The 12,736-nt window shown below is 47.7% G+C and overlaps 3 protein-coding genes across 3 annotated transcripts; 2 read left to right on the forward strand and 1 right to left on the reverse strand.

Annotated features, from left to right (window-relative positions):
• Nucleotides 1-224: 224 nt before the first annotated feature.
• On the forward strand, nt 225-1,643 carry FSST1_009228 (C2H2-type zinc finger protein; the record flags this gene model as incomplete). The annotated part of the gene is made up of 2 exons (XM_083226184.1): nt 225-1,442; nt 1,527-1,643. The coding sequence occupies 2 exons, from the start codon at nt 225-227 to the stop codon at nt 1,641-1,643; spliced, it is 1,335 nt and encodes a 444-aa protein (XP_083085189.1).
• Nucleotides 1,644-7,561: 5,918 nt separating this feature from the next.
• Nucleotides 7,562-8,230, forward strand: FSST1_009229 (Ctr copper transporter family-domain-containing protein; the record flags this gene model as incomplete). The annotated part of the gene is made up of 2 exons (XM_083226186.1): nt 7,562-8,052; nt 8,122-8,230. The coding sequence occupies 2 exons, from the start codon at nt 7,562-7,564 to the stop codon at nt 8,228-8,230; spliced, it is 600 nt and encodes a 199-aa protein (XP_083085190.1).
• A 2,754-nt stretch (nt 8,231-10,984) lies between these two features.
• Nucleotides 10,985-12,342, reverse strand: FSST1_009230 (transcription factor MCM1; the record flags this gene model as incomplete). Its single annotated transcript, XM_083226187.1, has 4 exons — nt 10,985-11,028; nt 11,345-11,600; nt 11,689-11,823; nt 12,097-12,342. The coding sequence occupies 4 exons, from the start codon at nt 12,340-12,342 to the stop codon at nt 10,985-10,987; spliced, it is 681 nt and encodes a 226-aa protein (XP_083085191.1).
• Nucleotides 12,343-12,736: the final 394 nt, after the last annotated feature.

The raw sequence follows: 12,736 nt of genomic DNA on the forward strand, positions 1-12,736 counted from the left end.
TCGCCAGAAAAAACTAAACTTTATTTCTGTTGACTGGGTTGCGACATCGAACCCTAGCGAGAATCATTTTCGCCATTGACTTTATTTATTATCAGGGACGCCTTGCAGAAAACGTCGCAGTCCCCTTTCAACGCCAGCAAGCCCCGGACCTGCGAGGAAAACGACCGGACTAAGCCTCCCTAAATTGACTTTAGAGCTGTAAGACTCAGAGCTCTCGGGGAATAATGTCAGGGGATCCCGAAAGCTTCACATCGCGGCGCCCTGCCGCAAATTCACTGCCGGCTTTCTCTCTGCCGCCTCCGAATGTTGATGTACCAAGTATGGCCAGACAACCCCTCTACCCTCTTCCTGCAGGCAACCAGTCAGACTCGTTTCACAACCCTCGGGATGCCGACTCGGTTGGCTATTCCTATCATACGTCTTATTCTTCCCATCACGGTTCCTTCCCTGATCGCCGCGTTTCGTCTTCGCCTAGTATTCTGACCCCTTCGCCAGGAGCCAGTGAAGATCTGAGCCCTAGTATTTCCAGTGTCAACACGGGAAGTTCCCAGGGTTCTCAAGCACCAGGTGGAATCTATTCGTATAACGGTCTCCAAGGCAACTGGTCGGCGACGAACAACTCTGCTTATACCGTTAGTTCCGCGACTCAGGCCCCGCCCGTGCTCGGCCAGCAGCATTTCGCTCTTCGAGGTCAGCCCTTGTATAGCCAAGGCCCCGGAATACATCAGTACAACCATCCGCGAAGCTCACAGTCGCCAGCTACTGGAGCTGAAGGCCTTCCAGCGCCTCCTTACGATCAGGTACATCATCCTTTCCAAACTCCCATCTCGGGGGGAGGCGGCCAGGTCACTTCGCCAGGATTGTCAACACCCCATCATGCCCAGAATACGATTCTCGCCTCACAAAACTCGGTTTCTACACAACCCCCCGCTCCTGCGAACGTATCGACCCATGCGGACTCTTATACACATTCAAGACCCCCGAGTACGTCGAACTACTACACAGCTTCCTCTACACCCCAGCAGCCAAGCTTTTCGTCCTACCATGCCCAACCTTCGCCGACTCAGCACTCACCAGGTCATGGGCCTATTCCCAGAGGCATGGGATCAGCTGGCATGGCGCCTCCTGGCTCCTACCGGCATTATCCTCCCTACCAGTCGCTTCACAACATGGGCGGGTCAGCTATCATGTCAAACATCCACCAGCCCGGTAGTCAAATGTCGATGATTCCAGGAATGGGCGTACCTCCGTATGGACCTATGATTTACAGCGGACACGGGGCGGCTCCTCCGCAATCAGAGCGCCCTTTCAAGTGTGATCAATGCACTCAATCGTTCAGTCGGAACCATGATCTGAAGCGTCACAAACGAATTCATCTGGCTGTGAAGCCCTTCCCTTGTACATTCTGTAGCAAGAGCTTCTCTCGCAAGGATGCCTTGAAGGTAAGAAACACATCATGCTTGCGGAGTTGATTTCTCCGATTAACAACTCAACTCTGTCTGAAATAATTACTAATTCTGATATAGAGGCACCGACTCGTCAAGGGTTGTGAGAACAAGGCCAATGAGGCCATCAACGCAGACAGCAATGGGACAGATCGAAGTGGAGAGGAAAACGACAGCCCCATCAAGCGTGAACAGTAAAGAAAGAGTTGTTGGTTCACCAAGCCTCTATCGCGAGATGACAACTACGCCACGTTCCATGGCCCACAAAGGGCCTTGATTTACTTTGGCCATAAACTGCGTACAACGGCGCCTATTCAAGGCAATAATCGATACCACTGGCCAAGACCAGAGCGTTCGACCCATGAGGAGTTCTGTCTTTTCTTTTTTGCATGTGTTATGGAGGACGGGTATGTTTTGGAACGGCGTCAAGGAATCAAGCAACCAACGTGAGCTGGAGCTAAGGCCTCATGAGGGGTTTGCGGACAGGAAAGCTTTAGAAATTCAGGGACCAGGCCAAAACTAGGACGGCATTCCGTCTTTGTGTCGTTTTTCAGCGATGGGTGTTTAAGGAACAGCATGGGTTTGGTTGGGTATAACGGAAAGGGAAACGGTTAGCTATGGCAGGTATGAATTTGTAAAATCAAGGTAATTCTGACATCTTCACGATATGTGTGTGTTCAACAGCTATTCTATTGATTTAGACTTGCTGGAAATCTAACGATACTATGCGTTCTCTCTAATGAGTCCATTGTCTCTTCCGCTATTGCCAGAACCCACAAAACGTATTATTGTACAGCCGTACAACAACCCCGACACAACAGCGCACAAGAATCTTGTCAAAGGCGGCCTGGCTGATTCTGGCCATGGTCCCTCTTTGCAAGAAAGTAATGCTATTGAAGATGGGGTCCGGAGTGGGAATAGTTTGGCCGAGTACTATGGCGATTCTAGAGCAATGTTTGGCATGGAAATTTGGCCAGCCAGCCACAAAAGACTACTGTTATGCCTATCAAAGACGTGCAGTAGCCGAAATCAAGTTTACCTCTAGCCAATCCCCAAGCGCAAAGAGAACAGCTACCATCATGAAATCGTCTCTAGTTTAAAGTCTGAGTGTCGAGTGATTGGGTAATGCAAGGAGATAACCGAGAGTTCCCAATGAGCCTGGATCCAGCAAACACATTGGGTACCATATCGCGTACTGTACGGTGATATGTCTTTGTATTGACACCAATAATGGTCAAGAATTTGAATTGAGTTACAGCCTCAAAAGTTCATCTCGTTTATCGAGGTGGTTGGTGGCCGAAGAGAGCTTGGTGACGGATTGTCACTGAGTCTCATTCAAAGCTGACCAACACTATGATTTACGAGCAATATGTAACGAATACGGTGTTCATTTCTCGCACCGAAAAAGAAAGGAAAAATAACAGGATCAGGCATGTAGATGTTGCGGAGCTATTCTTCCAATTTACTTCAAAAGCGCACCACTCGTACGAAGACATGAAACAAATGCATTGCACCTCATCATCCTGCCGTCCGTCCGCACTGGAACTACCTGTCTTCAAGGCGCATTCAGTCAGCATGTGCTGATGGGTAAGGCGAGACTATTCCGTTTGGGGGGCTGCCCTCCCTGTCCATGGTGTCCTTGTCCCTTTGGGGATCAAATCCCTGGAGCCTGGCGTCTTCCAATGCTGAGACTAGTGCTTTGACTTTCTGGCCTCAACGGATTCGGGGCTGAGTCTGACTGTCTTGAGCAGAAAGGGGATGAGCGAAGCGAGGTGCTCTCCCAATTGCGCCCATTCAGTGGCTGCTCCAGAGGGAATTGTGCAAACTGATGCCGAAGCCAAAGCAGGAGCATTTGTCTTAATGTGCAGTTTTATTGAAGAGATTGCAACGGAATCAATCGGACGTTGATCATGCTGTAGTGATACTTAGAGCAGTGAGGCTGGCCATAGAAAATGAAGAATAAACACGAACATACATGGAAAATGGCATGGAGGTGAGAGCAAAGAAGAAGAAAATAACCCATGTTTTGGACTGGTATTACGGGGTTATGGTCGTTCCTTTCCTGTCCAAATGCCCCGTACAAGGCTCAATGAGCTGGGAATCCCTTCACCCCCCAAGCTCTCATTACCGTCATGTCATTGAACCACCTTCCTTTCAATTATTCTTTGATGTACTCTGTAAAGAATAGAAGGGCACTACATGGCTTAGTGCTAGGTAGGCTTCGCTAGGTTTGGGGCGTCAGATGAGGGCAGAAACGTCAAACCCGCTGGCCGGGACAGGCGCAGTATCAAGCATCTTTTAACTGCAGCCCACGGGGCGTGTGGCTTCTGGACTGGGTTAAGGTAGGTACTTGGGCAGCTTCAATGCCAGGACTAGGTGACAGCTTGCCACCAAAGTATCGACATCAAGAGAGTGAGTGCGTATCACCATTATTGCCCTTTTCCAAATCCGATCAGTTCCCTGATCTCCTAGTGATTCTCGCCAGGTCCATCTACGGTAAGAGTTCATGCTGCGGCGTTTGAGTATACGGGGAAGTGCACAAGTGTGAAGCTGAAGAGGGTGGTCACGCAAGTCCTGGAACTGAACCGAACTAGAGCCTGGAACGGCGTGCAAAGAAAGGGAATTAAAGTATGTGGGAGGCGAAAGCCCAGTCGACAAGTTGCAAGGGTGAGTAAAAGAGGCGTTCGCCAGCGGGAGTGGTTTTGTGGAAGCGTGGAGGTACAGTACAGACTACACATCCGACAGGTCACGTACTAGGTGGCTTCCCCTCATCTCATTGCCTCTTCTCTAGAAGGCGAAACGAAATGTAGCTAAGGGCCGAACCTGAGTTCGGCTTGTGAATCAGGGCGTGATCTTACCGCTGAGATCGAAGAATGAGACGATGTGGCTCTAGACAGCCAGCCACGGATCTGGTCTGGCATCAAGGCTGAAAGTTCAGTGTAGGATTTCGACTTTATCCATTCATCTATTCATGCTGTATGCTACTGTACCTACAAGACCTTCAGCAGCGTCCATACCAGAATAACAACACCCGCACTGCAGAAAAGGTTCTAGATGCCCAAGAACAGAGTCTAGCCATGATGTTCATCCAAGACCCGGACATGGGCCTAGAGAGACAGAAACCACCAGCTTCGCCTTCAGTGACATGCTCACTCAGCACGATAGCCAACAAAATGGAGGGTCAAAAGATGTTAAGGTCCTTCTGTCAAGAATGGAGATCCAATTTATCGGCCTATAGTTTTACATTGACCCCTGAATGAAATCTGGACTCGAGTCCAACTCTCTGCGTCGCACTGTTGAGATTGCATCGTCTCAGCAAAACATGGCACTGAACTGTACCTTGGATTCATCTCATTCCTCATGATTATTATAGACCGCCGTTTACTTGCCTTGGCCTTCTTCAGCCCATCCACTCCCTAGGAGCCCTCTCGTCCACATGTCTGAGTTGAGGAGGAGGTCAGGCCATGGGTGTGCCTCAGTCGACCCGCACGCAGACGGAATTTAACACACGCAAGAAATTCTTTTCGCTTGGACCACATAGTGAATGGCCACATCTTCACCTCCGTATCCTTGCTGACTAGACAGCAGATATTCTCGAGTTGAACCTCGCAGGTTCTCGGCAGGCGCTTCTTCGTCGCCGATCCGCGTACTCTATGCTATCTCGATAATTTTGCAATGAGGTGAGTACAACCCCCCTTTTATGCCCCTCATGTATTTCCGATTGGTTTATCCATCAGCTGCTGTTCTCCCCAAATATATGTGACAATCTGCATATGTGATGAGAGTAACTCGCTTGTAGCTGGTCCATTTCGCAGCGACGGATATGCTTATGACGGCTGAGAGCATTGTATTGACTGTATTTGCTGTACCTTTTAAAACCAAGTTCGTGAGGTCAATAGAGCGGCTTCTATTTCGATGCTACTTGAGGTGCACGACTTAGCTCAGCCTTATTCTTACCGTGTTTCTACTACTCTTGGTAAAGTCTCTACCTTTAACTCCGGAACTTCTCTCCATTGTTCTGGTATAATTGCTATCTGATTTGCCTGTATTATCTTCGGAAGACCCGACAGCTATCGCCGTGTCGTCCGCAACCGATCCAAATTCCCGGTCCATTCCGAGCGCTGCCGTCTGCAGCCTCCCGCCAAATTCTATATCAAGTTCAGACGCCAGAACAGATCACAAAGCCCATGCAGTCTGCCGAGAATTTATTGCCCGTACGCTGTGCTCGCTCTTCAGGGAAACAAATGTGCCGCTCCTGTGTATTGCAGGAGCTGAGCAATAACGACGAATAGCTGTGTAACACAACGGTCGAGTCCACGGGAAGAGGCATCCAAGGGGGGTGTAGATCTTCCAGTCAGCATGCTATGGGGCCACCGTGAAAATATTGAAATTGATGGTGTTGTTGAAGAGTATTTGTGCTGCCTACCTTGCTTCATAGGGACAGTTCAGCTGTCGACCTGAGTATCGGCAAGTACATGCATCTGTGCGACCGCCACCAAATTATGCCATGAGGCCGAATATCACAATATTGAGGAATAATTATACTGTTTATTGGAGATTGCGTGATGATATTGTAACTTATCACTAATTCATTGCAAGAGTGTACATTAATCGTACAGTTGGATACATGTTCCTAGGATGAGAAGGTATATGAGGTGAAGACAAGTTTCATCTCGGACTACGTCGAAAGTATCCATAAACCTTGGTATGAATATAAATACTTCTATTCGTGCTCTATATAGATGCATATGGAAGTTAAAGGCAAGTATCCTGTGGGTTATACTACAACTTTACCATAAACCTGACGGGTATTGCCTTCTTGCCTAGGTAGTTTTGCTGTCTGTTTCGATGTGTACCTTGATGCTCTATAAGCCAGGAACAACCTTATGGAACATATTGATAGATCTTGAGTCTTATGCCACCTCTGACTATTTCTAATGTTGTGGAGGAAAATGTTGAGTTCCGATTGAACTTGTATATCGATACTCCGCGATTTTGGCGAGCAGCGAGCGGCAGCTAACATGAAGTTCTTATAGTAATCCCTATGCAGTAGGATACCCTCGTTAGTATCTGTGAATGTATAAGTGATAATTCCATGTTCTGTGTACCGGGCAACATGGAACATCAACGCTTGTTCATTATGGGCGTCGGAGCTATTCCCCATTTGTTCCGTTGAAAGCAGGTATTTAGCAGTCTGAGTATCGTATGTCACTGTACCTTTAGAAGTCCTGTAGATATATGGAAGTATCGGAATCTTGAGCTGCCAGTTTGATCGAGGTTTCATGGGTAGTTACAGGATCGTCACGGATTTCAGCTTCCGAGTTAATATCCAATCCGTTGTACAAATTGTTTTTTGATCAGACCACGAAAATAAGCATATATTAGCCTTCTAAGTATTTGCGTCTCAATGGGACGTCGATGAAACTGATCGGCTTCTGGACGGTTCGTTTGTGCCAGGAATCGTGAGTGAAGGCATTCCCATTAGGCATATGCCGTCACTTTGTCACTGGAATGCGGGCTGGGTTCTGACTTTTTGGTGGCATGTTCTGCTGATAATTCACTCGAATGCAAACATACCAAAGATGTCAAGATGGTAAATTCGCCTTATTGTTTTATGATGTATTTTATTCGAATATGAGTATGTCGAACATCGATCTATCTGTCTGGTGTTTAAATGGTACATGGGGTATGTACTGGTACTTCTGCACGGATAACCCCAGACGGAGGAGATGAGTCCGTTTGAGCAGGAAACTCTCTCAAAACATACCTACTGCCTTAAATTGCTTTTCCCGGCGGCCCTTAAATACAAAAACGTTGCATTATTTATCCAGCTTCGTATTTGAATGTGCCGGTTTCCTCTGTTCTTCATTAGTACTTTCCACTCTGTGCAACTCCTCCAATATTCTCTGTCCTCTTTTCACTTCCTCTTCTGGATCTCTGGTACACCAACACTACAATACATTGCAAAAGTCGAACAATTACCCCAAGCTCAGCGACTTGATGCACCTACATCGACGCTCCTGTACCTGGCAAACAACGAATCCAGTTGCCCATCTGTTCGTATAATACGCGCGCCCGTACCGAACATAATCCATATCAACAGTATTACCACCAATATGAACTTCCCAAGACACGGCGATATGCCCGGTATGGACATGGGCGGCGACTCGTCCGGCTCCTCGTCGCACTCCGACTCTCACAGTTTGAGTAACATGATGACAATGGTCTTCCAAACCGAAACCCGCACACCTCTCTACGCAAGTTCCTGGACACCAAACAACACCGGCGCCTATGCAGGAACATGCATCTTTCTCGCCGTCCTTGCGATTGTTGCACGAGTACTTGTTGCTTTGAAAGCCATCCAAGAAGCCCGCTGGCTTGACCGCGAAGCTGCACGCCGCTACGTCGCTGTCAATGGCAAAATTCCGCTATCGGAGCAGATAGCCTCTAGCCCGGATGCACGCCGCATGACCCTCACGGAGAACGGAGTTGAGGAAACGGTTGTCGTTGTTGAGAGGAAGAGAGCTGCGACAAGACCATGGCGGTTCAGCGTTGACCCTATTCGCGCATGTCTCGATACTGTGATTGTCGGCATTGGGTACCTACTGTACGTCTATATATCCCTGTCTGATTTACATATTCCTTTTTTGACTTCAATGCTAATTCTATTTCGCAGTATGTTGGCTGTTATGACAATGAACGTCGGTTACTTTCTTTCGGTGCTGGCTGGTGTCTTTGCCGGCAGTCTAGCAGTCGGTCGATACACATCAGGAGTTGAGCATTAAATATACTCACATCAGCTATTCCACGCAATTACTGGAACTCGAAATATGGAATTACGAGCGATGTTTATTTGGCGTCTGGGGTTTTGGTTGCTATTATACATGGAATGATCCAGGTCATACGTTCACAATAGCGCGTCTACACCTAATAGAGTGTATTTGATGGGTCTAGGTCGTTGATTATTCACTATCACCATGATTTCCTTGTCGATGTCTTTGCGTACTAATTCGATCCTTCTAATGAGGTTCGAGGTGTCTGTCTCAAGTACCGGTACCTGGCGGGGTCTAACATGAAAACCTTCTCAAACCTGCTCACCTGCGCAAATGTCCAGGCTATGCCAAAGTGGTATTAGCGATATTATCAGCATAAGATATACCTTCCTTATCAATCAGTGTGCAGCATAGATAAAGGTATCCGTACTAAGGTGCCTAACCTAGGTAGGTACCTGCCTACCATTCTAATTCTGTCCCTTATCAATACCTACCTAGTATGTTTCCGACAGGATTAGTAACTATTGCCTATCAATTCTAATGTACAGCTTAGTACTCCGTAGCCGGCGGGCTTATCGCAGCGCATTGTAAAGCTTCCCAAATAGAAAAGCAATTCGATATCGACAACAGGACACATTAAACATATGTCACCCCTTCTGGTTTTCTTCATCTATAAGCAAGTCTTTATGTGCGTGTTGCGTGAGCCAAAGGGATCCTCTTCTGTTTTGTCGAGTCTATTGTCTCCTATGTCCTCTGATGTCGGAACGAAGCACAAATGTGAGCAAAGTCTAGCAATGGCTGAGAGACTTATTCTAATTCCTCGAACTGATCAAGTCCATATTTTGTTTTTTGTTTTTTTTCGCTACGTTAGAGGTAGGTAACGAGTAGCTCTCATGGCGAAAACGGCCCATACAAAATGTGCAAGTGACAGTGCTGGCAGTACGAGGGTATAAAGACAATGTGGAGCAGCCATGATTCTCGACGCTTTTAGGCTGTCTATGAAGGGGCAAGATGTCGTATAGTAGTAGACAATTGAAATAATCCCCCCTTTAAACCGTACTTTGCGTGTCCTGGTTGTGGTAGCACCATGGCCCAGTCCTAAAGGGAGGTTGATATCCAGGCTGAGGCTTCAGCAAAGTGTCAAGATTGTACATATTGGCAGATCCAAATGGGAGTTCAAAATACGAAACCACTACCATCTAGGAAATTTGAACATCTTACACTCTTTTCCTTCCCTATTTCACATCATCAAGACAATAGTGGTGAGCTCTCCTCAACGACAGACTCCACCATCAATAAAGACACAATAAGGATACACACAGTAAAGTGAATGAAAGGACTTCAGGTCCATATTCAAACGCGATTCACTTCTGAGCATTGACAGCTTTCTCTATGAGATCGGTTGCTTGGTCAAGTGTCAAGTTCCTTCTACTACATACACTTGACGTTGTCAGCATGCACAGCGGACCACATATATTAGGGAAATAACGGCGAATAGACAGCTTTGGATAGTCTCTGAAAACGTACCAGTTGATCGTTCTTTGAGTAATACTGATCAGCGGAGTTGTCCGGGGTTCTTGAAGGATCGTCAAGTTTTCCCGTTGTAGCCGCCGTTTTGATCGGCGAGGGTGTGGCTTAGAAGCAAGAATAAACCCAAAACTTCACCGCGAATCTACTACCGGGCCACATCAGCATTGACATGTCCTACCATTAGCTAACAACCTTTGAGCTTAACAATTGTCCAGAATTATAATCACGTTCATTGCCCCATTCTCATCCCAACTAAGCCCACCTGATCCTCATCCCCACCTCACCTCCGAAGAAGGAAAAGGCCGACCCCAAACCCCTTCTGTCGTAGGTGATGTGCTCAATTTTCTCTAACCAGACGTCATCTCGTCTCGATCCATCCACGTACAAATTACGTGTAGGAGGAATAAGAAAATAAATTATGACAAAAACAGTAAAGCCCGGCCAGGCACAGATGATTTTCCCCTCCACGTAACCTCCCAATCATGAACGACCAAGTCACCTAATGCGGTAAGAGATCCATCACGATACACATTCACAACATGAACTTTCCTTCTTTCTGTTCTAGTCGCAAAAGAGGACCCTGAAGTGTTAAAAGAACATGGCAATTGTCATCGGTAGTACCGATTTGTAGTTTAAAAACTTTCCTTATCTGGCAGCCAAGCAAAGTCAATTAAAGTGACCCAACTTACATATTGGTTGCTTAAAAACTTAGGGTATTGTACAAGTGGAACAGCCGCGTCCGTTGTCAGCTAAGAACTCCATGAACAATGTTATAGCATCCGTCACGCCACGCCAGCTCCTGATTTACACCTATGATCGCTTTCAAGATTTACAAAGCATCATTGATGTTACTCTCAAGAACTCAGCGCGTTCACTACGCAACAGTCAAACGATTAGAGCATTTGGGTATCGAAACCTCTCGTGTAGAAGCATCCTTTTGTCTCTTTTTGGCCCATGATAGACGTCAAATCTGCATAAGGTTCCCATTCCATAATGTTCATGCCTTCATCCCATCCATTTCAGTGCCATCCCAAACACTCTGCAGTAATTCACAAGCCAAAATCGCGCCCCTTATACTCTTCAGTGACAACATGTGTATGCTCAAACACGCCTGAACCACGTGTGAACGCCCTACGGCGATATGTCCGCTGCCACAAAATCATTGGCCGCAAGAAACAATGATATGTAAGGCGAGCCGCGACAGGATTCACCAACATAGGCTGTATGCCAGTGGTTTCAAGCCTGAAGCGCGGAGCTATCTGGGCCACCAAGAACAAGCACTATAGCCCACAAGTACACCGCTACCAGATGCTATTATTATAATCCAGTGAAGGGTCTCGTCAGACTTCGCTATGGCTTAGAAGCCATGTAAACTGGAGATAAAAGAAAAATCAAAGAGAAAATGCAGGTGGCAAATCAACACCAACCAACGCCTTTTCACCAGGTCCTCACAGGACAATTCTCATGTCCAGGAGGGGCGTGCAAGGTCGAGAGGCAATGTCTCGAAAAAGCATTGAGCGCCGGGTATCAGTGGCCAAAGACCCATCTTTGGAGTCGGGCGTCATTACGACTGGTGATGGCTGTTGGCGGGCATACCTGGCTGAGGAGGTATGCCGGAGCCGTAAGCTTGATTTCGTTGCACGTAGCTTTGGTAAGCCAAAGCTTGCTGGGGATCCATGGGCATGTTGGGCATATAATTGTTGGGCGGCATGTGAGGGTTCTGGGGCATACCAGGCCGGTTGCCCTGAGGAGGAAGGTGTTGGTTAGGGGGCTCTTCGGGAGACTCGACTTGGTCGCCGCCATCAACACCGTTCTCGTTGCCTGGGGTGGGCTCGGGTGCATTAAGGCATGCCTAATAAGAGTCAATATATATTGCACAGCACACCTGGGGTTTCTGGATCGCAAAACGCGACACGAATAGCAAAACAACCGTCACGTACCTGAATCAAGTTCTTGCCTTCAGACTTGGTCACAAGAGGCTGAAGCTTAGGCGTGGTAAAGGTATAGACGAGACCGGTTTCGGATACGACAAGAAGTAGCACCTGAGTGCCTGTAAGAACAGAAAGCTCGTAAGCCTATGGAGTAAGCAATGTTAGTGACATGTGCATTGAATAATGGTCTGCGACTGGCATAACTGAGTTGACGCGGAAGCTTGCAGAGCCCGGTTTGGACGCGACAGAGGATCTGGGATGTCATAATCTGTTCCGCGCAGATTTTTCGTGCTGAAATCACGTCGGCAATTGCGCGTGGTGGGCTTGATGCGCATTATATCGCGATTTACGATGCCTCGGTCGTTGCAGCAAGCTTCCTCTTTATTGGGTTTGGAGAACATCAAAGTGCAAACATACCTTCTTCATGATTCCAGCCTTACGCTTGGAGAATGTGATATGCCGGCGAGACTTGTCGCTGATGAACTTGATCTCAATCTTGCGACGCTCACGGCTGCCCTTCTCATCATCGTCGTCGTCGTCGTCGCCAGCTGAAGGACGCTGGCGCTTGATACCGCGAGACTCTGTGGCGTTGCCATTGCCAACATTCTGCTCATCGAGCTCGGTGGGAGAGGTCTGGTCGTGCTGATCTGTGATGTCGGCCATGGCGTCTGAGAGTTGATAATCGTCTCAAATGGGCTTGGATTGAATTATCTCAAAAAAGGAAGAGCTCTTGTTTGTATTACCACGAACAACCGCGACAGATAGAACAAAAAAAGAGTGGTGGAGATACTGCTTTGAGCGTGGTGCCGATGGATCTATACTGTATCTGGAGTGGGAGCGGAGAGAAAATGGAGGGAGCTGCGGTGCTCTGCGTTTATTGTCGCAGAAACCTGGTTGGGTATTGCTCTTGCTTGTTTGCTGCTTCGAGTCTGGTCTGGGTGTGTCTGGGTTCAGGTCGGGGGGGGCCTTTCCTTTTTCTGAGTGCGGGCTGTGGAGAACGTGGGTGGCGCGGACGGGAAAGAAGCGAGGCCAGGCGAGGCAAGTGCAAGTGCGCGTG

This window comes from Fusarium sambucinum, chromosome II (assembly GCF_050947815.1).
Source record: "Fusarium sambucinum isolate potato_lamoka chromosome II, whole genome shotgun sequence".
In the NCBI taxonomy this organism is placed as follows: domain Eukaryota; kingdom Fungi; phylum Ascomycota; class Sordariomycetes; order Hypocreales; family Nectriaceae; genus Fusarium; species Fusarium sambucinum.